The sequence below is a fragment of the Eulemur rufifrons genome, chromosome 7, assembly GCF_041146395.1.
Source record: "Eulemur rufifrons isolate Redbay chromosome 7, OSU_ERuf_1, whole genome shotgun sequence".
In the NCBI taxonomy this organism is placed as follows: domain Eukaryota; kingdom Metazoa; phylum Chordata; class Mammalia; order Primates; family Lemuridae; genus Eulemur; species Eulemur rufifrons.
In genome coordinates this window covers 1319471-1344059 of record NC_090989.1, presented here as the reverse complement: position 1 = coordinate 1344059, position 24589 = coordinate 1319471, and the positions used below count along the sequence as shown (strand labels likewise).

Genomic DNA, 24589 nt, shown 5'->3' with positions numbered 1-24589 from the left:
GGGGCCCCTCCGTCCCCCGCACGGAGAAGCACACAGGGCACGGAGTCCTCTTCTGGGGGTGCCGAGGGGTCGTCGGGTTCAGGCAGCCCCAGGCTCCCTGGGAGGGGGACTCCCCGGCCCAGCTGTGCTGAGAAAGGCCCCGGGGCCGGGCTGTTCTTCCCTGTGCAGAGAACCCGTCCCCTAAGGAGACGGGGCTCCTGGGAACATACCCAGAGGCAGGAGTTTGAGGAGGGGCAGGTGAGAAAGCCGACCTCCGGCCGCACACGCCCTGCTCACAGAAACCCTGCGGCCGCGAAGAGGCAAAGGTGGACTTTGGGGAACACACTGCCCGGCTTCCCAAACGCCAGCTGTGAACGGAAGGCGCCGGCTTGTGGGAGCAGAGACAGTGAATAAACGGAGACGAGGCCTGGACCGCGGCGGGGGAGGCAGCCCCAGGTGGGCCGGGCGGCCCCGAAGCCTGGGAACGGGCATTTGGGGGTTTGTGGTTTAAGACCAGAAGCGTCATCTTCCGGGGGTGGCGAGGGCGGCATCCGGCCGCTTTGCTTCCCTCCCCCCCAGGACGGGAGCCAGCGGGGGTTACAGGACAGTTACTTTCCGGCTCACTTGTCACCGTTTCTGCGGCACTTTTGCAGTAAAGCTTTCAAAACAAGGGGAGGAGGAAACTTGTTGGAGCCTGTGTCTGCAGAGCCCTCGGGGCTGGCCCGACCTCCGCCCGGTGAGGGCTGGCAGGGCACACGCTCCCCCGCTTGCCCGACACCTGGGGGAGGGTCTGGGACCAGCTGGCCGAGGCCAGAGCAGGGGACGCCTGCTAACTCTTGGGGGCGGCCAGGGCCTGAACTGCCGGCCCCGCCCTCGGCCTCGGCCCATGTAGGACGGGGTCACGTTCCTGTGACATGAATCAGCCGTGACCCGGGGCTGCCAGGCCACTCCCAGCAGAGGCTACTGTGATCTGCGAGCTTCCCAGGAAGCCATTGGCTCCTGCCAGGCCTGGGGCCCGCGTCTCCCTGGTCACCCCTGCCCCATTCTGCCCCATCTGCCCCCGGGGCTGTCAGAGCAAACCTCACGGACCCGCGGCTAAAAGCACAAATGCCCCGGCCCCGGGAGCAGGAGTCGCTCCACAGGCTCCAGGGAGGCTCCTTCCTGCCTCTTGCAGCCCCGGCCCGGGCGTGCCCTGGCTTGTGGCCACATGGCTGCAGCCCCTGCTCTGTCCGTGGCTGTCTCCTCTGCTTGTCTCCTCCCCCGTCTCTTGTAAAGACACTTGTCCTGGGCTGTGGGCCCAGGGTGATCTCATCTCGGGAGCTAATGACACCTGCGAAGACCCTTTTTCTCTCAAGGTCCCACCCACAGGCTCTGGGCCGAGTCGGGACTTGGACGTGGAACCTGCTGTGGAATCTCTGAGCTTTTCTCTCTTCTGCCACCCTGAGCGCCCGGCCCCGAGTGACCGGTTCCGTGCGTGGGCCCTTCGCGCCCTGCACACGGCCCTGCAGTGCATGTCTGCAATCAGGGTGCGGCCGGCCCCCAGGACCCCCGGGACCCCTGCAGCTCCTGGCGGGTCCACCCACACTAGCCTGCCCGGCCTGGTGGCCTTGGGTGTGGGGCCACAGAGGAGGGGCTCTGGTGGGTGCAGCCAGCCAGGCCTGGGTGATGGTGTGTCCTGACACGGACGTGCCCTCCCTCGGCCGGCCTGAGGGCCACACCGCCGCACGGGGTCCTGCAGGAGCGGCACCTGGCGCACCTCCCGGGGCGCAGATGGGCCGGGCCCCACGGCACCTCCTTTCCTGCAGAGCCCTGCGGGGCTGGCGCCTGCCATGGCTGGAAGCTGCCCGGGTTTCTGGCCTGGGCCTCGCTGGGTGGGGAGGGAATGTGGGGGGCCCGGGTGGGATAGGGCTGGGCCAGGGTGACCCCGAGGAGCTGCCAGGCCCTGGGAGGGCCCCATCCGCAGCTGCCTGCCGGATGCCCGGCACAGGAGCCGTCCCCAGGGAGGCGAGCTCACCCCTGTCCGCGCCATCCCGTGGGCTCAGCTGCGGCCTCGAGTGGGCAGATTCTACCATGTCAGCTGCGTGGCCCTGGGCAGGCGTGCAGGCCATGGTTCCAGTGTGGGCCTGTGAGGATGTCGGTGGGTTTTTGGAGAACGTGTGGGTAGTCCTGGTGCCTGGGAGGTGCTTGGCCCCCGGCCCCACCGGACACGAGCACAGCAAGGGTCGCAGGCTGGGCCCAGCAGGTCTGGCAGCCCCGACGTGGGAGCCTGGCGGCCTGCGCCTGCCCGGAGCTTTCCCTTGAGGTTCCTGTTAATAAGTTAACTCGTAAACCTTAAAACCCAAACGGCTTCACTGGCTCAGGAGCCGGCCGCGCCCGTCCCCTCCTGCCCCGGCAAACCGGCACCTCAGCAGCCTCGCGGCATCGGCGGGCTCCCGGGTGGCCTGTCCTCGCTGCCCTCCTGTGGCCCGGCTCTGAGCTCCCAGCCGGCTGGAGGGCGGGGCTGGCACCGCGTTGCTCAGGGCGGCCGCTTCCCAGAACCCTGGGCCGCCTCCGTGACACTCGTCAAACATTAACTTCCTGGGTCAAGAGCCTTTATTTGAGAGAAAGGCCCCGTGGGCCCCGTCACGTGGCCCCGTCACCAAGCGGAGCAGCTTAGCTGCAGGCGCTGGGGCCGGCGCATGCTGGGCGCCCACGAGACACAGCACACAGACGCCAGGCGTCGGCCCCGCAGACCCCCAGAAAGGCCACCATCCCCCCGATGGCCGGCCAGGGCTGCCCTTCTTCTCCCGGGTGGCCAAGTGGGTGTCTGGCCCTCCTGCCAGCCAGGCCACGTCAGCACTCGGTGTCGCGCTGCGGGGACGTGGCTGCCCAGGGCTGTGTCACCTGGGGGGCGCCTCCCAGGTCCTGTGCCATCGGGGGCGGTGGCCCTGCTGGTCGTTTACTCCCTCCCGCCTGGCCGTCTCTGCTGTGCCCCCTCCCGTTTCACGTTGCGGTGGGCGCCGTCACCACGAGGACTGAGACCCGCCCTTTTGCTCACCGAGGCGTCGTAGGCGCCAGAGCAGGCTGAGCTCGGGGCGGGAGCCCAGGACACGTCTGTGCAGTGACTGGGGAGAATTAGCAGGGACGTGGCCAGCCGTGGGGTAGGCCGGCTTGTGCCCTCTCAGTCGTGGCTTTCTGGGCTGGGAAACGCCCGGGATGAGGGTGTGGCCGTGAAGGTCACGGGAGCGTCTCTGAGGACGCGTGCGCAGGCTGAGGGGCGGAAACGTCCCTCGGAAGGAAGGTGACGTGCTGGAGACACCTTGTGGGCCCGCGGCCGTGACCTGGTGTGAAAGTGACAGACGCCTCCTTTCAAATGAGCTTTAACGTGCCAGGACTTTATGAAAGGAAACACTCTCCTCGCACGCGTGAGAGACGTCGGCCTCACAGAAAGTCCCACGAGTGAAGTGAAGCAGCCGGAAGGGTCGCGTGGCCGGAGAATGTGGCCCGGGGCTCCCTGGCTTTCTCTGGGCAGCCGTGTTGCCACGGGATTCGCATTCGGGACAGTTCACAGGGCACCGTTCAGTGGTTTCAGGCACAACCGTCATCGTGGTCGACGTCAGCACACGTTGTCACTTCGCAGAGAGACTGTCCCCTGTGTGTCCCTAACCTGGGCTCCTTCCGCCGCCCCTGGCGACCTCCCTGCGTGTCCCTGTCCTGGGCTCGCGTGTGGACGAAATCACAGGGCACGTGGTCCTTTTGTGACTGGCTCCTTCCGTCAGTGTCACGCGGGTCTCAGTGTCAGGGCGCCGTCCCTTTTATGGCCAAACAGCACGACTGTGTGGGCAACACCGCGTCCCTGTCAGCAGGGGAGGGCTCTGGGCTGCCCGCCCGCCGCAGTGAGCGCTGCTCGAGCATCTGCGGGCCGGGGCCTGTGACGCGCGCTGTCCCTTGTCCTGGGCGTGCAGCTCAGCGGCGTTTCTGGGACGGCGGTACCTGTTTCAGCCGTTCGAGGGGCTGCCGGCCTGTCTTCCAGAGTGGCTGCCCCGTTTCGTCCCCCCGGCGCGCGAGGCCTGACCGTGCCACATCCTGCCGTCGCCCGGCCCGATGCCAGGCACCCCGCGGGGGCATCTCCACGAGGACGGGTCGTGCTGAACAGCTCTTCCCACGCGTGGGCGTCTGTGCGTCTTCCGTGCAGCGGCGCCTGTCCCAACTCTGCCCACTTTCAGTTGGGCTGTTCTGTCTTTTTTTGTCGAGTTAGGGGCTCTTTCTGCGGATGCGAGTCTTTGTCAGATGATGTGCAGATGTTGTCTCCCGTCCTGCGTTGTCATTTCACTCTCTGGACGGTGCCTTTTGAAGCATAAAAGTTTTAAATTTTTATGAAGTCCGATTTACCTATTTTATCTCTCGTCACTGGGGGTTTTGGGGTCATGTCTAGGAATCTTTTGCCGAGTCCAAGGTCGTGAAGACTTACTTTTATGTTTCCTTCTAAAGTTTTATATTTTTAGCGCGTATATTTAGGTTTTGATCCATTTAAGTTAATTTTTGTGCGTGAGAAGTAAGGACCCGGCTTCAGTCTGTCGCACGTGGCTGTTCCGTCGTCCCAGCGTGTTTGGTGGCGACTCTGTCCTTACCGACTGGTCCTGGCGCTCCTGTCAAAACCCGGTGGACCGCGGCTGTGCATCTGCTTCAGAGCTCCGGCTCTCGCGCACTGGGCTGCGAGGGGCGGCCGCAGCGTCTGCAGCCACCGTTGATGCTGTTTTTCATGCCACGTGGCCGGACGCTCTCCCACGGCCTGCGCGAGAGTCCCTGTGCCGGCTCCCCGCGTCCGGACTGCCGCTGCTCTGTGCAAGGTCTGACCCGGGCAGTGTGAGTCCTCCAACCTTGTCCCGACCCAGCACCTCGAACGGTGTACATCAGAAAACTCGGGGACAGATGAGACGGACAAATTCCTAGAAAGAAACAAGCGACTTAAACTGATTCGATGAGAAATAGTCTGAACAGACAGACATAACAAGCCGGAGACGGCACTGGGCGTCCAGACTCCCCAGAGAGCAAAGCCAGGGCCAGAGAGCTTCAGCGTTGCAGCTGAATTCCTCCAGACTTTAAAGAATTAAAAGCAATTCTTCATGAACTCTTTCACAAAACTCTTCCCAGCTCATTTCATGAGACCGTATTACCCTGATACCGTCGTCGGACAAAGACATCACAAATGAAACCACAGAGCAGTTTCGCTTGCGGATATGCACACAAAATCCTTAGCAAAGTACTGGGATCAAATCCAGCAACGTACTGACCAAATGATACCCCGTGACCCAGTGGGGGGAGGTGTTTTGACATCTGAAAATCAAGGTGATACATTATATCAATAGAATAGAAAATAAAAATCACACGATCATCTCACTAGACGCAGAAAGGCATTTAACAGATCCAGCCCTGTTCTTGAGAAAGTGCGTCTGTGACGAGCCCACGCTGACGTCCCCTCGGTGAGGAGCTGGGAGCTCCCCCTGCGGTCAGGAGGAGGACGGGGTGTCCCCTCTCACCTCTGTTACTCAACCCGACACTGGAGGCCCCAGCAGGGCCATCGGGCGGGAAGCGGTGAGAGGCGTCCGCACAGGCGAGGGGGGTGCGGCCATCTCTGCAGAAGCCAGATCTTGCGCACACAGATGTGCTAAGTGATCGCTGAAGAGATAGTAAAACTAATAAATGAGCTCCGTAAGGTTGCAGCATACAAGATCAATATAGAAAAATCAATTGTATTTCTTTACATTTGCAATGAACAATCAAAAATTGAAATTAAGGAAAAGAATCCATTCACAAGAGCATCAAAAAGAATAAAATGCTTAGGGATAAATTTAGTAAAAGAAGTGCCAGGTGTGCACACTCTGAGGACTACGGAACAGTGTTGCAATGAAGGGAGATGTAAACAAACAGCCCGTGGCAGGAAGACTCGCTCAAGCTGGGGACCCAAGTCCGTGGCGTCAGGGCAGCTCGGTCGGAAGCAGCCGCGAGAATCTCGAGGTGACTGCCACACTCACACGGAGTTTCAAGGGACCCAGAACAGCCGAAACTATCTTGACAAAGAACAAAACAGGGGGATCCCTTAGTTCTTAAGGTTTTTAGAGTGTTTAAAAATATCTGCTTTTTCGGGGGCCGAGCACGATGGTCCTTCAGAGCCCGCGTCAGCGCAGGGGCACGGTGAGGCCCTGAGCTCTGCGCAGGGGACCGCATTTTACTCCGTTGCGAGAGACCCTCGCTGGCCCCTCTGCAGCCCGACCGGCCATCCTGTCCGGCCTCAGTGGGCAGGAGCAGCGGCTCTCCGGCCTCCCGGGCTCCCTGCCAGGGGTTTCGCAGCTTGGCAGGAGCCCAGGACACGGACTGATGTCTGAGCAGCGTCTCTTCCCGGCCTCTGCTGAGTCACCTGCCCTTCCCGAGCTGACGCCGGTGGCAGGGCTGTGCCGAGAGGACGTCAGGAGGAAACCTGTGTTCCCTGCAAACTTCACATCAGAACGTTTCAGACCCGCAGAAGAGTCAATGGGATAGTCAGTGAACGCCACACACGTCCCTACAGCCAACACTGGCCGTGTCGCTTCCAGGCTCTCCCTCCCTCCCACCCGTGACCACATCTGCATACATGCACAGCCCTGCACACGTGTATCCACATACATGCATGTCCACACACAAGAATATCCATCTCTGTGCATGTCTGTGCGCACACACATTTGTGCGCACATACCCATGAACACATACCCATGTGTGCCCCGTCCACACACATGTATGCACACATCCCCATACATGCACAGGCATGCACATGTGTAGCCATGTACATGCATATCCACACACAAGAATATCCATCTCTGTGCATGTCTGTGTGCACACACATCTGTGCACACATACCCACGAATGCATACCCGTGTGCCCCTGTCCATATACATACATGTGTATGCATACATCCACATACATCCACATGCATGCACACATGTATCCGCATACATGCATATCCACACACAAGAATATCCATCTCTGTGCATGTCTGTGCGCACACACATTTGTGCACACATACCCATGAACACATACCCATGTGTGCCCCGTCCACACACATGTATGCACACATCCAGATACATGCACAGACATGCACACATGTATCCACATACCTGCATATCCACACACAAGAATATCCATCTCTGTGCATGTCTGTGCACACACACATCTGTGGACACATACCCATGTGTGCCCCTGTCCACACACACATGTATGCACAGATCCACATACGTGCACAGGCATGCGCACTTGCATGTCCGTATGCCGGGACATGCGCGCTTTTTCCTGGTAAGTTAGTTGCAGCATCTCCGCCCCTGGCCTGTAGGAGCACTCACGCGTGCGCCGCCTGAGAACAGGATGTTCCCTGAGTTCACGGTAATTCTGTCCTCTCACACACAGGCCGTGTTACAGTCTGTCCCAACCATGTCCGACGACGCTGGGCTCATGTCTTCTCGGCAAGCCTGAGTGCTCCAGGCCCGCGCACCGCGTTGTGATCACAGTGGCCTGTCCTCGAGCAGCCCCTCCCCCGCCCGCCTTTCCCAGCAGGGACGTGTTTGGAGGGTCAGGTGGGGGCTGCCCGAGCGTCCCACAGCCTGTCTGTCCGCCTGCCTCCTTGTGTTTAGGTCCAGGCTTTTGCCGAGAGCCCTGGCAGGTGGCCTTGCGTCCTCCCCACGGCTTCCTTTGGGGGGGCAGGGGTGGCAGGTGTCCCTGGGAGGGTGCCTGCCCTGTGGCACTTTGAGCCCCTGATGCTCCAGCCCTCAGAACCCTCTGCCCCAGCGGTGGCCTTCCCGAAGGTGGCCTGGGGGGACTGGGCCTCACAGAGCCCCTGGGGAGGGTCTCGGGACCCTCGGACCCACGGCGGGTGGCGGCGCAGCCTGGCCCGCCGAGAGCCTGGCAGTGCTGCGTTTATTTAGGAGCCAGCAAGTCCCCTCAGCTTGCGACGACCCAGTGGAGCAACCTGGACTTGGGGGCTGGGAGACGGCTCTTCCTGCCTGCTCCCCACACGCTTCACACCGTGAGGACACCGGAGCCTGCTGGGGGCTCAGCCCGGGAGGCAGCTCTGGGGAAGAGCAGAGACGGGCCGTCCCGAGGGTCTCGGACACGAGGTTAGACGGGGGTGGCCACATGCCGTCAGCTGTGCTTGGTAGCAGGGCCGGGTGGGCTCCGGGGGCGGCAGAGCCCCCAGGGAGGGAGGTGCCGGGGCCTTGACCTGGGCCCAGCTGTGGCTTCTGCCTGCATGGCCACCTCCAGCCCTTGGGTACCCAGGCAGTGCAGGTCACCCCGCCGGCGGGGTGGTGGCTGGCGGGAGCGGCCGGGTGAGGAAAGGGAAGGGACTAGTCCAGGGGCCCCTCCCAGCAGTGGGGCCTTCAAGGGACTTCTCCAGAACCTTCCTTCTGCGCCATGTGGTGTGGAAAAGGCAGCCACGGGGTATGGAGCTCAGGGGAGCCCGAGAGGCTCAATCGTGAACTAGTTGCGCCACAGAAAGCAAAAGCCACGCTTCGTCTCAGAGGAGCCGGAGCGGTGTCCGCAGCTTCCGCGGCTGTGCTGGCCATGCGCAGGCTGGGGGCGCGTCCACGGGCAGGGGTGCGGGCTGCGTGCGCCCTGGTGTTGTTCCTGCAGCTCGGACACCTGCTGGCCCCGTCCCCCGGCGGTCTCTGCTCCCCAGGGAGGGGCAGGAGAGACAGCCCGGCCCGAGGTCCAGGCAGGGGCCGCCTCCTCCCTTTGCCCCGCGTCAGCCTTCAGGGCCAGGTGTGGGTGCCCCAGGGCCGGGCCCTGCTGGCTCGGAGCGGGTGACGTCTGGCACCTCCACGGAAGCGTTTCTGACAGCGGCGGCAAAACGCCCATCCCTGGAGCGCCCGGCTGAGCCTGCCGTCCCGGGCACGGCGCCCTCTGCCCCGCAGGAGCCAGTTTCCTCCATCCACACGTGGGTGTTTGTGCCTTTTAAAAAAATGAAAATAAAGACCACATTATTCAGGAATCCAACCAGACGGGCCAACAAGACAGAACAAACCCTGGCTCGGGCAGGGCGGGAGGCAGGGGCACATCTGAGCACAACAGGGAGGGTGGAACCTTCTGGAAGAGGAGATGGGGCTGCTGGGAGTGGGACGTGGCGCTTCTTGGCACCTGTGTCCATGGTCAGGTGGCCTCTGAGCCCAAGCCTCGCTCCGTGGACACCGTGAGCTGCAGGAGGCCTGCACTTCGCCCTCCGTGATGGGGCAGCACCCTCAGGGTCCACCAAGGCCAGGGATAGGCCAGGGATGCCCGACTCGAGGGGCCTCGGCTGCCCGTCACCTCCGGAGGGGCCTGCAGGGGGCTCGGCTGCAGACGGCACCAGCATGGGAACGCGGGTCGTCGAGGTGGGTGCGGGGATTCCTGGATTTTGGCCCCAAGACTCAGGACACGCTGCACACGGCAGCCAGAGCTGGGCTTCCGGGGCCACCACCGCCATGGCACCGTCATGCGTGAGTGTGTGTGCACGTGTGTGTGTGTGTGTGGATGAGTGGCTGTGTGTAAGTGTACACGTGCATGCATGTACGTGTGTGTGTCTGTACACATGTGTGCGCATTGGGAGTGAGTGTGTGTGTGCGTGTGGATGAGGGCTTTGTGTCAGTGTGCACGTGCATGCATGTACATGTGTGAGTGTTTGTACACATGTGTGCACATTGGGAGTGAGTGTGTGTGTGGATGAGTGCTTTGTGTCAGTGTGCAGGTGCATGCATGTACGTGAGTGTTCACCTGTGCGCATGTGTGCGCATTGGGAGTGAGCATGTGTGTGCGTGTGGATGAGTGGTTGTGTGTAAGCATGCACGTGCATGTACGTGTGTGTTCGTCTGTGCACATGTGTGCACATTGGGAGTGAGCATGTGTGTGCGTGTGGATGAGTGGCTGTGTGTAAGTGTGCACATGCATGTACGTGTGTGTTCATCTGTACACATGTGTGCACATTGGGAGTGAACGTGTGTGTGCATGTGGATGAGTGGCTGTGTGTAAGTGTGCACATGCATGTACGTGTGTGTTCATCTGTACACATGTGTGCACATTGGGAGTGAACGTGTGTGTGCGTGTGGATGAGTGGCTGTGTGTAAGTGTGCACGTGCATGTACGTGTGTGTTTGTACACATGTGTGCACATTGGGAGTGAGCATGTGTGTGCATGTGTGAGTGGCTGTGTGTTAAGTGTGCACGTGCATGCATGTATGTGTGTGAGTGTTCATTGGGAGTGAGCATGTGTGTGTGTGGATGAGTGGCTGTGTGTAAGTGTGCATGTGCATGTACATGTGTGTTCGTCTGTGCACATGTGTGCACATTGGGAGTGAGTGTGTGTGTACATGTGGATGAGTGGCTGTGTGTAAGTGTGCACATGCATGTACGTGTGTGAGTGTTCATCTGTGCGCATGTGTGCACATTGGGAGTGAGTGTGTGTGCGCATGTGTGTGAGGAGGCTCACGTAGTAGCCCCCCTTTGCCGGCTGCTTCCCGGGGAACCCGAGTCCCGGGGGCTGTGGAGCCGGGCGGAGCTACTGCTTCTCCTTTGCAGCCGCGGCTGGTTCCTCGCACCTGGACCTGCCCAGGAATCGTGGGCTGAGCGAGTCAGCGCAGGGCCAGCCCAGCAGCACGTGGCCCCACGAGTGACCATCTGGGTGTCCCGAGCCGTCGGGCCAGGGCCGGGGGTACCCTCACCGGTGTCCACCACAGACGGAGCCGGAGTTCCCTCTCCCGACTGTGCCAGGGGAGGGGGGGGGATCTTTGGAATTTCTGTTCTGAGATTTTCCAGACACACATTTAGGCATAAAATCACATTAGCAGCAATGGATTTTCAAGCAAAAAACGATTCTCTGGGCATTTAGAAGATAGTTCCTAGCCTCACTGAGACACAGATGTTTGGATGTGGAACGCCCACCCCGGCCTTCGCGAGGGGACGCCGTGTTCCGCTGTTCGGAACACGAGTTCTGATCTCAGACAGCCCAGCCTGCCCTTTGGACGGCGATCGATCGATGGCTGCTTGGTGTCCTGCACTGGGGACAGGTGGGGACAGTGGCAGGGCTGTTTCATCACTGCCCCGGGTGCCGTGACCGCGCCACGCAGCCTGGAGGAGAGGGGTGAGGGTGCGGCAGAGGGGACAGCGCGCAGATGTGGCAAAGACCGCGGGTGTGAAAGTGTGAGCACATGAATGTCTGTGTGCGTGCTGAGTGAGCACGTGTGTGCGCGAGTGCGTGTGCACGCTGCCCGGATCCTGTTCTGCCTCGCAGGGCTCCGCGGCCACACGGCTCCCGCTTCAGTGTCTTCACCACATGACGCGCTGACACCCAAGCCGCCGGTTCTCGCGGGGCCCGAGGGGGCGCTCAGCACCCAGCACCCACCTGGGAACTCGGCGGGCGCCCACACTTACACATAGCCGGATTCCCGAGTCTGTGGAATGTTCTGAATGGGAGAGAACTTGTTCCTGTCCAACCAGATGCTTTTGTTGATGGGGAAACTGAGGCAGAGAGGACGCCAGCACCTCCTGGCCCATGTGCTGGTGCTTGGCAGCGGTGTGGAGCGAGACTCTTGCCCCCGTCCTGGCTTGGCCACCTGGGTGCCCAGGCAGAGAGCCGGCGAGAGGGCCGCGGCCCAGGGCAGGCGGTGGCAGGGAGGAGGGCAGGGCCGCGGCCCAGGGCAGGCGGTGGCAGGGAGGAGGGCAGGGCCGCGGCCCAGGGCAGGCGGTGCCCGGGCGGCAGGGCAAAGGGCAGGGCCGCAGCCCTCTGTGAATGGCACCGGGCCTGGCAGTGGCTCCTCCTTCCCCGGGGCTGGGGCTCCCTCCCGCGGTTCTGGCCTCTCACTCCCAGTCTGCCGGGGCCGCGTCCCCCCGCTGTCCACTCTTATGTGGCCGTGCTGCTGCGCTGCCCGGGCCCTTCGGCCCGCGTCCGGCTGCCCTCCCCCACGCTCAGAGCCGAGGGCACCGCCTGGCAGATCACGGCATGAGGCTTCTCCCCTCTCTTTTAGCCAAGGCTGAATGTCCTTAACTAGCAGGATGTCCTGCTTCCCACCGCCTGTGCGGGCATCACGCGATTATTGGTGATCACAGGGCGGGGAGGGCAGAGGGGACGCCTCCCGGGAGCACGCCAGGCCCTCGCACCGGGGGCTCACCCGCCCTCATTGCTGTCGTCCCGGTTTTATACGGTTCACATGGGTTCACACAGGCTTACACAGGCTCACACGGGTTCACACGGGCTCACACACCACAGGCTCACACGGCCTCACACAGCCTCACACAGGTTCACATGGGGTCACACACCATAGGTTTACATGGGCTCACACGGGCTCATATGGGCTCACACATCACAGGCTCACACAGGCTCACACGGGCTCATATGGGCTCACACACCACAGGCTCACACAGGTTCACCTGGGGTCACACACCACAGGTTTACACGGGCTCACATGGGCTCACAAACCACAGGCTCGCACGGCCTCACACAGCCTCACACAGGTTCACACGGGGTCACACACCACAGGTTTACACGGGCTCACATGGGCTCACACAGCACAGGTTTACACGGGCTCCCACGGGCTCCCACACCACGGGCTCCCATGGGGACCAGGACTCACTGACGGAAGCTGACACAGAGCGGGGAGCCCCGAGGAGGGGAAAGGCTGCCGTGTGAGCAGCGGGTCCCCCAGGGCCGGCCGGGAGGGCGGACATGGTGGGGTGGGGACCGGAGGGGACCGCCCCTCGTGTGTCTTGCGCAGCTGCAACAGAGGAATTGCAGCTGCAGCCGGGAGCGTTTTCTAAGCTCCAGTTTTACCACAGAGCAGTGGCGCGAGGCCAGGCTCTTCCGGGTGTTCCCGGCTGGCGGGACAGCAGGGGTGGGGCCGCTGCCTCGGTGCCCCTGGGGGCTGGGGGTCCTGGCTGGAGACCCCCTCCCCAAAACTCAGCCGCCCAGCCTCCTCCGGCTGCTGGCGAAGCGAGTGAGGTTCCTCTGGGTGTTCCTGACAAAGTCCCCCGTCTTCTCAGAGCTGTCCTGGGTGTGGGGAGGAAAAGGTTAAAGGTCCCAGGAGCCGGTCACCTGCACCCCTGGCGGGTGCCCTTCCCTACAGCAGAGCAGGGGGAGCGGAGGGAGGAGCCGCCCAGGGGGCCGGAGCCCTGGTGGGCGGGAGGGCGGAGCCGGGCGGCCCCACCTCCCGAGCAGACGCTGCCGCTGCCCCTCCGCACACAGCCCGATGGCTCCGGACCCCAGCGGCCGCCTGGGCCTGCTGCTGCTCACCTGCTGCCTCGCGGCCGCCCGGGCCCAGCTGCTGAGCCTGGACTGGCTGTGGCCCAACAAGGTCGCCAGCCCTGCGCTCTGGGCCTCCGAGCCCCAGGGCCGCCTTCCTGTGCAGCCCACCACGCACGCGGCCACCGGGGATGGCCCCACAGAGCGAGGGGCGGCCCCTGCCAGCCCCGAGCCGCCCCCGGAGCTGCTGGAGGGTGGCCGGACTGGGGCCCCTGACGCCCCCCCCACCGCCACCACCCCCGCCGCTGCTGCCCTGAGCCCCAGCGCGAGGGAAGAGAACATCGCCGGGGTCGGAGCCAAGATCCTGAACGTGGCCCAGGGCATCCGGAGCTTCGTCCAGCTGTGGGATGATGCCACCCCCACCGAGAGCACGGCTGGGGTGCAGACACCGGCCCCTGAGGCCCCGCTGGGCCTCCCCACCCGCCCTGGGCCCTCCAGCGCCCCTGGGGAGGCCGGGACGGCGCTCTGGCCGAGCAGTGGTGCTCCGTGGGCTCCGGGCGCCCACACAGCTGGGCCGGACACGCCGCCCGCACCCACCCTGGCCGCCCCCTCCCGGGGCAGCCCCCAGGCACCACTCAGGGAGCCCTCGGTGCCACCTCGGTCCCCAGGTAGAGCGTCTCTCTCCTCCGTGCCGGGCAGGGCTCCTCCCTGGGAAAGCTGGCTGTCCCCCGGGCGGCCCCCAGATCTGGACGGCGAAGGACGCTCACCCGTGGCGGTCGGTCCCGGCCAGTGGCACCCTGACGTCCTCAGGCACACGGCGCTTCTGCACCCCCTGGTGACGGGCTCCCTGGGCGCACACGCTGGTCTCTCCTCTGACTCTCCGGGCACACGGTCTAGGACAGCAGTCACGGCTCTAATTGGGGACGGCGGGGCTTGGGTTTCCCACGCGGCTGACTCTGTGGGGCCTGGTCTTGCTAATCACTCCGCTCCTCTCGGGGCCGGCCGCTGCCTGCCGCTGCCCCCTTCGCTGCCCGCCTGCGGCCGCCTGGGCATCAGGCACTCCTGGCTGCCCAACCACCTGCACCACCGGCGCGGCGAGGAGGTGCAGGCCGCCGCGCAGGCGTGGGGGGGCCTCCTGCGGACGCGCTGCCACCCCTTCCTGGCCTGGTTCTTCTGCCTGCTGCTGGCCCCCCCGTGCGGCCCGGCCCCGCCCTGCCGCCAGTTCTGCGAGGCCCTGGAGGACGCGTGCTGGCGCCACCTGCCCAGGGGCCAGCTGCCCGTGGCCTGCGCCGCCCTCCCGGCCCAGGAGCACGGGTACTGCGTGTTCATTGGGCCGGCTGCAGGTAACGGGCCAGCCGCCGCCCCCCCACCCATCCCTTCCTGCCTTGCCAGGTAAGCTGGGCGGAGCTGTGCGCCCGGGGGGCCCCGTCCCACCTGGAGCCCGGCAGCGGCAGCCTCTGGGTTCGGGGGCCTGGGCGCCTCAGGAGGCAGAGGCTGGGACGCGAGGCCACCTCTGCAGGGGAGAGGGCAGGACGCACTGCGGACTTTGTCACAGCAGCAGATGCGTCAGGGGCGTCACCCGTGCCAGGTGCTCCCTGAGCATCTTAGTGCGTTTAGTCCTCACCACGGAGGGGAAACCGAGGCATGGGGTGGTGCCTCGACCGCCAGAGGAGCTGGGATTCCCACCGCCCTCTGGCTGCCCCGACCCTGCTCTGGTCACTAAGCCGCGCTGCCTGACGTCCTTCCGTGGAGCCCCAGCTTGTGGGGGGCGGGGGGGGGCTGCAGGGGTGGATGGGGTCGGGAAGCTCGCTCTGCTGGAGGTCGAGAGGTCAAGAGGTGTCAGGGCGCCCACGGCCTCCTGCACCCGCTCACATGGGCCGGCCGGGTGGGGGAGGGACGAGGGAGGAAGGGGGGGCCCCGTTTCTAACCCCCGCCAGGGCCGGGCAGCCGAGGAAAGGCCTCGGCGGCCCTGGGCCCTGCGCTGCGCCTGCTCCTCCGCACCCCTGGGCTGCTGCCCGCACCTCTGCAGGCCCAGGCTGGGCGGGGGTGTCGCCCTCTCCGCTGTCCTCCCCCTGCTGCTGCGGGGAGGTGGCCTTGACCCTTGGTCGCCAGGCTCTGGAGCTGGGCCGGTGGGGGCGGCTGCACGTGTCCGTGGTGAGAGTTTGGAGTCGGTGCCCCCCGAGGGGCTCCCTGAGGGTGCCTGGCCCGGTTGCCCGTTCACTCTGCAGTGGCCCTGAGCCTCCGCAGACCTGTGCCAGGCCTGGGTGCAGGAGGGGCCGTGGGCAGGGCAGGGGCAAGTGCGAGGGACAGGCGGTCCCCAAACCCAAGAAGCCTGCACCCCAGGGGCTGGAGCGGAGCAGGTGGGTGGGGAGGGCTGCTTGGAGGCAGTGCCATGGCTGAGGCCTGCGGGACAGTGGGGCGTCCGGGCAGGGGAGCAGCGGGCACAGGGCTGCCCTGGGAGGGGCGCTGTCTGCAGAGGTGGGGGCCATGCCCAGGGCCGTCGGCCTGGGGGGCTCAGATCCCATCCCCAGGGCGGCTGGAGCTGCGGTGAGTGGCCCGGGCCCACCAGGCATGTGGGGCAGGGCAGCCCCGGGAGGCCCCGGCAACTGAGGCCCAGCCCACCCGCTCCTCCTCTGCCAGGAGCCCGGGAGCGCGGAGACCGTGGCGGACAGGGAGGGCTGTTGCCGGCGGGAGGGGGAGGGCTGGGCGCCCCATCGGCCCTGCCTGCCTGGCTCTCGGCTGGAGCAAGCACAGGCGCGGGGGTGGCGGGTCTCGCCCCCCGAGGCCCAGGCCCAGGCCCAGGCAGGGCTGCGTGGGGTGGGGAATTTCTCTGACTGCAGCTGGCCCGGTCGGCCTCGTGGCCTGAGCGAACTTTTCACGGGACATCTGGGCGTTTGGCAGAGTCCCGGCAGGGTCCTGGGGGACTCCAGTGAGGGCCACACCCCCTCGGGGGGTCAGAGGGCATCAGGCCTGGCCTGGCTGCGGAGTGGCTCCCCCTTTGGCCTCCCCCACCCCCAGTTCCTCCGCACTCCTGCTGGGCCCTGTGCTGGGCTGGACACCCCCTCCAGGGGCAGGAGGGAGGAAGGCCCTCGAGGGGCATTAAGGGTTGGGGGGTCCAGCGCCTCCGCAACCCAGGAGCCGACCCCCCAGGATGGCTGAGGGCCCTGGGCGGGGTGGGGGGCACAGGCTCTGCTCCCAGCGCCGGGACCCCAGCCGCCGCCGGCCCGGGGCTGTCCTTGGGCCCGTCAAGAGGCCGTGGGGTCAGGGAGGCTGCGCCCCTGTGGCGGGGCTGTCCGGGGTCCTGGGCCCCGTCTCGGGCCCTCTGAGCTGCCCCCCATGGGCCTGCAGCCCTCCCATCTGCGGGAGTGACGGCGTGCGGGCCGCCGGCGTCCGCGGGCTCGTTCGCCCCACTCCGCGGGAGGCTGGTGGCAGGACGTGGCCCCCACCTGGGCGTGGGCAGGAGCGCGTCCGCCCCCAGTCCCACCGAGGAGGAAGGACGTGGCGGCCGCGTGGTCCCCACAGCCCGTGTCCCTGGATGGCACCCTTGCCTAGGTGGGCGACTGTCCCTCCTTCTGCCACGGGGAAGTTGTTTTTTTGTTTTTGTTTCTTAAGAGTGGTAAAATTCCCAAGTCCACGTAACGTGGGATTTACCACTGTAACCATTTTTAAGTGTGCAGTTCGTGGTCAGTATGTCCATTCACGTTGCTGGGCAACCATCACGGCCATCTATCTCCAGAACATTCCCGTCTCCCCAGACGGCAGCTCTGTCCCCGCTCACCACCGACGCCCCGCCCCCTCCCCAGGCCTGGCAGCTGCCGCTCTCCTGTCCCGTCCTCACCACTGCAGGCACCTGCAGGAACCAGCGGCATTGGTTCCTCTGTGGCTGTCTCATTGCACTTGGCGTGATGTCCTCGAGTTCCGTCCGTGCTGTAGCGTGTGTGGTAATCTCACTCCTTTTTGGCTGAATGATATTTTATGGTACGAACGGGCCACATTCACGCATCAACAGCCACGTGGCTGCTTCCAAGTGTCAGCTACTGTGGACAGTGCCATCACGGCCGTGGGCGCAAATGCCTCTTTGAGGCTGTTTTCCGTTCTTTCCGGCACATGCCCAGAGCTGGAATCGCCGCGTCGCTTGCTGGTTCTATTGTGAGTTTGAGGAGCCGCCAGGCTGCTTCCCGCGGCAGCTGCACCATTTTGCTCCCCACCGACGGAGCGCAGTGGTGGCGGCGCCCGGCGGGGGCGAGGTGGCGCCCCCCGCAGTTCGGTCTGCGTGTCCCTGAGATCGAGTATCCGAGTCTCAAAGTCTCAAGCTCTTTGGGGAAAACGTCTGTTCAAATCCTTTGCAAATTTTGAATCGCGGGTTTTTTTGTTGCTGCCGTTGAATTTTAGGAGTTCTCCTTGTATTCTGGATGGTGACCCCTGAGTTGCAAATACTCTCTCTCATCTGTGGGCTGCTCTATGTATCTTACCTTTTGATGTAAATGGTTTTGAAATTTTTCTGAAATCCGGTTTACCTGTTTTTTTCTATTTCCTGTGCCTTGGTGTCGTAGCCAGGAAGTCACTGCCAAATTAAATGTCTCGAAGCTTTGCGCTTTGTTTTCTTCTGGCAGTTGTATAGGTTTGGGTCTTACAGTTAGATCTTTGATCTGTTGTGAGTTAAGTGCTGTGTCCGGCTTGAGGTGAGGTCCCACATGTGGACGTCCAGTTTCACCGGCGCCATTTGTTGAGAAGACTGTCCTTGCCCCACTGAGTGGCCTTGGTGCCATGTTGGACGTCACTTGGCCGTACGTGTGGGGCTCATGCTGGGCTCTCTGTTCCCTTCCGTTGATCTTATGTCTGTCTTTATGCCAGTACCGCACGGTTTTGATTACTGCGGCTTTGCAGTGAGTTTTAAAATCAAGAAATGTGAGTCTTCCAGCTTTGTTCTTTTTCTTCAAGATTGTTTTGGCTATTTGGGGTCCCTTGAGATTCCGTATGAATTTTATAGAATTTTTCTGGAGTTTTCGTATTTCTGCAAAAAATATCATTGGGATTTTGATAGGGATAACATAGAATCTGCAGACTGCTTTGAGTATTAGTGACATCTTAATAGTAAGTCTTCTAATACATGAATATGAGGCGAATTTCAATTTATTTGTATCTTCTTTAATTTTTTTCAGCAATGTTTTATAGTTTTCAAAGTTAATGCCTAAGCATTTTATTCTTCTTGGTGCTATTATAAGTGGAATTGTTTCTGTAATTTTCCTTTCAGATTATTTATTGTTTATGGAAATGCAACGATTTCTGAGTATTTACTTTATATCTTGCTACTTTCCTGAACTCTCTTATTAGTTCTAACAGGGTTTTTTTTTTTTTTTCTTTTTGTGGTATCTTTAGGGTTTTCTACATAGACGATCATATCCTCTGCGAACAGAGATTATTTTACTTTTTCTTTTCCAATTCATATGCCTTTTATTTCTTTTTCTTGCCGACTTTCTCTGGCCAGGACTTCAGTACTGAGGAGAAATGGCAAAAGGGGGCATCTTTGCTCCGTCCCTGACGTTAGAGGAAAAGCTTTCACCATCGAGTGCGATGTTGCTGTGGGTTTTTCATATGTAGCTTTATTGTGTCAAAGCAGTTTTCTTCCATTCTTAGCTGGTGGAGTGTTTTTGTCATGAAAGGGTGTTGAACTTTGTCAGATGCCTTTTCTGCACTAATTGAGATGATCGTGTAGTTTGTTCATTCGGTTGATGTGGTTGGTATGTTGCACTGATTGATTTTTTTATGTTAAACTGTTTTTGTGTCCTAGAAATAAATCTCACTTGGTCATGGTGCATGCAGTCTTTTTAGTATGCTGCTGAATTCGACTGGCTAGCATTTTGTTGAGAATTTCTGCATCGGTGTTCATAAAAAATACTGATCTGTAGTTTTATTTTTATCTTTTTAAGGTAATGTCTTTGTCTGGCTTCGGTGTCAGGATGATGCTGGCCTCAGTAAATAAGTACCATTATCATATTACGTGCACGTGTCTAGCCTGGCCGCCACTTCTGCTGCGCCGAGTCGGGGGCCAAGCTCCCTGTGGGCACCTTCCTTGGGTCCAGAGCTCAGAGCTCTTAGGATTTCCCTCAACCCTGATGGAAACCTCTAATTCTGGGGTGAAGACGCACATGTCTTGTGGGGCTGGACCACATTTCCAGGTGTTCGGCCCACAGGTGTGATGTGCTTGAGAGGAGAGGAATGCCCCGGCATTAGGGCAGAGAGGGATCACACTGTCCCTCAGTGGAAGCCCCAAAGCCTCCCATTTTCCTCTCCTCGGGATGCAACTGGGGGAACAGACCTGCCGTACGGGCTCCAGTCTGTCCTGGATGGCAGCCGGCAGCTCACCTGGTGCTACAGGACCCCCTTACATAAGGAGGCCCCTGGCAAACAGTGGACCTGCCACCTTCTCCCAGCATGTGTGTCACCCCAAGAGTTTGTCACCAGCTTCTCAAGCTTCCCAACTTCACATACCAGGTGTCTTTCTGTGCCCTTTGCGGTTAGCCAGGTGGCCTGGATGTTAATAGTAATGTGTATATCTCTATCTCCATCTGCCTCTGTGTCCACCTACCGATCCACCCATCCCTTCATCCACCCACCTGCCCATCCACCCTTCCGTCCGTGATCCAGTCGCCCACCCACCTGTTCATCCACCCATCAGACTATCCACCCACCCATCCAACCTTCTCTCCATGATCCAGTCTCCCACCCACCTGTTCATCCACCCATCAAACTATCCACCCACACATCCAACCTTCCATCCGTGATCCAGTCGCCCACCCACCTGTTCATTCACCCATCAAACTGTCTATCCACCCACGCATCCAACCTTCCATCCGTGATCCAGTCGCCCCCCCACCTGTTCATTCACCCATCAAACTGTCCACCCACGCATCCAACCTTCCATCCGTGATCCAGTCGCCCACCCACCTGTTCATTCACCCATCAAACTATCCACCCACCCATCCACCCTTCCGTCCATGATCCAGTCGCCCACCCACCTGTTCATCCACCCATCAGACTATCCACCCGCCCATCCAACCTTCCCTCCATGGTCCAGTCGCCCACCCACCTGTTCATTCACCCATCAGACTATCCACCCACCCATCCAACCTTCCATCCATGATCCAGTCGCCCACCCACCTGTTCATTCACCCATCAGACTATCCACCCACCCATCCAACCTTCTCTCCATGATCCAGTCGCCCACCCACCTGTTCATCCACCCATCAAACTATCCACCCACACATCCAACCTTCCATCCGTGATCCAGTCGCCCACCCACCTGTTCATTCACCCATCAAACTGTCTATCCACCCACGCATCCAACCTTCCATCCGTGATCCAGTCGCCCACCCACCTGTTCATTCACCCATCAAACTGTCTATCCACCCGCCCATCCAACCTTCCATCCGTGATCCAGTCGCCCACCCACCTGTTCATTCACCCATCAAACTATCCACCCGCCCGTCCAACCTTCCCTCCATGGTCCAGTCGCCCACCCACCTGTTCATCCACCCATCAGACTATCCACCCGCCCATCCAACCTTCCCTCCATGATCCAGTCGCCCACCCACCTGTTCATCCACCCATCAAACTATCCACCCACCCATCCAACCTTCCATCCATGATCCAGTCGCCCACCCACCTGTTCATTCACCCATCAGACTATCCACCCACCCATCCAACCTTCTCTCCATGATCCAGTCGCCCACCCACCTGTTCATCCACCCATCAAACTATCCACCCCCGCATCCAACCTTCCATCCGTGATCCAGTCGCCCACCCACCTGTTCATTCACCCATCAAACTGTCTATCCACCCACGCATCCAACCTTCCATCCGTGATCCAGTCGCCCACCCACCTGTTCATTCACCCATCAAACTATCCACCCGCCCGTCCAACCTTCCATCCATGGTCCAGTCGCCCACCCACCTGTTCATCCACCCATCAAACTATCCACCCGCCCATCCAACCTTCCATCCATGATCCAGTCGCCCACCCACCTGTTCTTCCGCCCATCAAACTATCCACCCACCCATCCAACCTTCCCTCCATGATCCAGTCGCCCACCCACCTGTTCATCCACCCATCAAACTATCTATCCACCCACCCATCCAACCTTCCCTCCATGATCCAGTCGCCCATCCACCTGTTCATCCACCCATCAGACTATCCACCCGCCCATCCAACCTTCCGTCCGTGATCCAGTCACCCACCCACCTGTTCATCCACCCATCAGACTATCCACCCGCCCATCCAACCTTCCATCCATGATCCAGTCGCCCACCCACCTGTTCATCCACCCATCAGACTATCCACCCGCCCATCCAACCTTCCCTCCATGATCCAGTCGCCCACCCACCTGTTCATCCACCCATCAAACTATCCACCCACCTATCCAACCTTCCATCCATGATCCAGTCGCCCACCCACCTGTTCATCCACCCATCAGACTATCCACCCACCCATCCAACCTTCCCTCCATGATCCAGTCGCCCACCCACCTGTTCATTCACCCATCAAACTATCCACCCGCCCATCCAACCTTCCCTCCATGATCCAGTAGCCCACCCACCTGTTCATCTGCCCATCAGACTATCCACCCACCCATCCAACCTTCCATCCATGATCCAGTCGCCCACCCACCTGTTCATCCACCCATCAAACTATCCACCCGCCCATCCAACCTTCCCTCCATGATCCAGTCGCCCACCCACCTGTTCATCCACCCATCAAACTATCCACCCGCCTATCCAACCTTCCCTCCATGATCCAGTTGCCCACCCACCTGTTCATCCACCCATCAAACTATCCACCCACCCATCCAACCTTCCATCCATGATCCAGTCGCCCACCCACCTGTTCATCCACCCACCTACCCATTTATCATCCATCCACCCACCCATCCGTCCATCTGTTGGATCAGGGCTTATCGTGTGAGGCTGAGATTGCTACGTGTAATATGCAGTTGTTTCTGTCTTGGAATATGCATGGAGAGGCCCACACACCTGGGGGAGCAGATGCTAAGCCTTGCAGCCTCACAGAGTTTTGTGTGCCAGCAGTTCCCAGATAGGGTCTTATGTCGCACCATTTCCTTCCCAGCATCACTACTTGGCCTCGCAGCTCTGCCCACCCTGCCAGCTGATTTCTCTCTAGGTCCTTTCTTCTGGTGTCCTAACAGGCCGATTACTGAGAACATGGGCAATCACCTGCCACCTCCTCTGCTGGGGGCTACTCAGTGCGGGGTACTTGGTGCTGGGTACTTTGTGCGGGTGCTCTGTTCAGGGTACTTGGTGCAGGGTGCTCAGTGCAGGGTACTTGGTGTGGGGTACTTGGTGCAGGGTGCTCAGTGCAGGGTACTTGGTGCAGGGTACTTGGTGTGGGTGCTCAGTGCAGGGTACTTGGTGTGGGGTACTTGGTGCAGGTGCTCAGTGCAGGGTACTTGGTGTGGGATACTTGGTACAGGGTGCTCAGTGCAGGGTACTTGGTGTGGGGTACTTGGTGCAGGGTACTTGGTGTGGGGTACTTGGTGCAGGGTGCTCAGTGCAGGGTACTTGGTGTGGGGTACTTGGTGCAGGGTACTTGGTGTGGGGTACTTGGTGCAGGGTGCTCAGTGCAGGGTACTTGGTGTGGGGTACTTGGTGCAGGGTACTTGGTGTGGGGTACTTGGTGCAGGGTGCTCAGTGCAGGGTACTTGGTGTGGGGTACTTGGTGCAGGGTACTTGGTGTGGGGTACTTGGTGCAGGGTGCTCAGTGCAGGGTACTTGGTGTGGGGTACTTGGTGCAGGGTGCTCAGTGCAGGGTACTTGGTGCAGGGTACTTGGTGTGGGTGCTCAGTGCAGGGTACTTGGTGTGGGGTACTTGGTGCAGGTGCTCAGTGCAGGGTACTTGGTGTGGGATGCTTGGTACAGGGTGCTCAGTGCAGGGTACTTGGTGTGGGGTACTTGGTGTGGGGTACTTGGTGCAGGGTGCTCAGTGCAGGGTACTTGGTGTGGGGTACTTGGTGCAGGGTACTTGGTGTGGGGTACTTGGTGCAGGGTGCTCAGTGCAGGGTACTTGGTGCGGGGTACTTGGTGTGGGGTACTTGGTGCAGGGTGCTCAGTGCAGGGTACTTGGTGTGGGGTACTTGGTGCAGGGTACTCGGTGTGGGGTACTTGGTGCAGGGTGCTCAGTGCAGGGTACTTGGTGCAGGGTACTTGGTGCTGGGTGCTCGGTGCAGGGTACTTGGTGCGGGGTACTTAGTGTGGGTACTCAGTGCAGGGTACTTGGTGCGGGGTACTTGGTGCAGTGCAGCAGAGGCTGTGCCCATTGGGGACCTTCTCCCCGTGGTGGGGCTGTCCTGGGTCGGAGCCGGGTGAGGGAGGGAGGAGGCTCATCCCGGGGTGTTCGAGCGAAGCCGCCGGCCCTGGGTGGCAGCGACTCCAGCCCCTGCTGGTGGGAGACCAGGCACCTCAGCCAGCACAGCGGCTCCCGTCTTGTCCGAGTCACATGTCCTTCCAGGTGGCAGCTGCCGTGACACGGGTGTTTTCCAGCTGAGTCCTGCCCTTGCCGGGGTGGGGCCCACAGGGCGGCATCGTCCACGCAGGCCATCGGGGCGCGGTCGGGAGAGAAGGTGTGAGCAGGCCGTGCTCCGTCCGGGAGGTGGCTGGCCGCAGAAGGGACTTCACGGCTCTGTAGGAATGACAGACCCGAGGGGCAGGGGAGGACTCCCCGCGGTGGGAAGCTGTGTCCGCAGCGGTGAGAGAACACCTGGGAGTCTCCCCGACCAGCGGCCAGGGCCTCGCACCTGTCGGGTGACGCTGCAGGTGCGGTTTGTCCTGCGTGGATGAGAGGGACCTCCCGTTCCAGAACCATCCATGGCCGGCGTGTCTCCTGAAGGGGAACCGGTTTAACTCGGCAGGTCCCGGCTCCTTGGTCTGGGGGAGGTGGGCCGACGGGCGCCCCAGCTTGCCAGGGGGCCGCCCGCCGGTCCCGGGAAGGCCGTTCTCTGACTGCTGGACACGCGTGGGCCTTGGCTTTCTGGAGGGAGATCAGCCCCCACGCGGGACGGCGGGGCCAGCGCCCCAGGGGTGTGGGAGGCTGGGACGTCCTCCTCCCGCAGTGCCTGTACCTGGAGAAAAGAGCCGGGGACCTCAGGGACTTCAGAGCTTCGCTGACGGGCCCCGTGGGAACTTCACAGGGCCGTGGGGGACGTTGGGGAGACGCTTGCACATCTCTGGGGTCCCTGGGCCCCGCAGCACACTGGCGGGTGCCTTCCAGCGCAGGAAGGCGGCAGCTGCCGCATCTTGCATCTTAATTAACTTGGGAACATTCTAGCTGCCAGGAGGAAGGGCGGCGGGGAGGTTTCTCGCGGGTGGCTCTGGGGACAGCTGGGTCGGC

The 24589-nt window shown here is 61.5% G+C and overlaps 2 protein-coding genes across 8 annotated transcripts in view; both read left to right on the top strand.

Annotated features, from left to right (window-relative positions):
* Positions 1-24589, top strand: part of COL18A1 (collagen type XVIII alpha 1 chain) — a 90892-nt gene that overhangs the window by 27686 nt on the left and 38617 nt on the right. The window contains exon 1 of one of the 5 annotated variants that reach the window (XM_069474890.1): positions 12730-14531. The exons of 1 other annotated variant lie outside the window; for it this stretch is intronic. In XM_069474890.1, coding sequence (XP_069330991.1) covers positions 13196-14531 — 1336 coding nt within the window. In that variant the 5' untranslated portion in view covers positions 12730-13195. Of the gene's footprint in view, positions 1-12729; positions 14532-24589 lie in introns of those variants that run through there. 3 more of the 5 variants (XM_069474894.1, XM_069474892.1, XM_069474891.1) reach the window with 3 other exon arrangements.
* Positions 21802-24526, top strand: LOC138387785 (uncharacterized). Of its 3 annotated transcripts, none has more exons than XM_069474898.1 (3): positions 21802-22634; positions 22718-23080; positions 23136-24526. In XM_069474898.1, exons 1-3 carry the CDS (start codon positions 22201-22203, stop codon positions 23566-23568), a joined length of 1230 nt encoding a protein of 409 aa, XP_069330999.1. In that variant the 5' UTR covers positions 21802-22200; the 3' UTR covers positions 23569-24526. The 3 variants fall into 3 exon arrangements, with proteins under 3 accessions (XP_069330999.1, XP_069331000.1, XP_069330998.1); XM_069474899.1 differs by having other exon boundaries at positions 23122-24526; XM_069474897.1 differs by having other exon boundaries at positions 21802-23080; positions 23122-24526.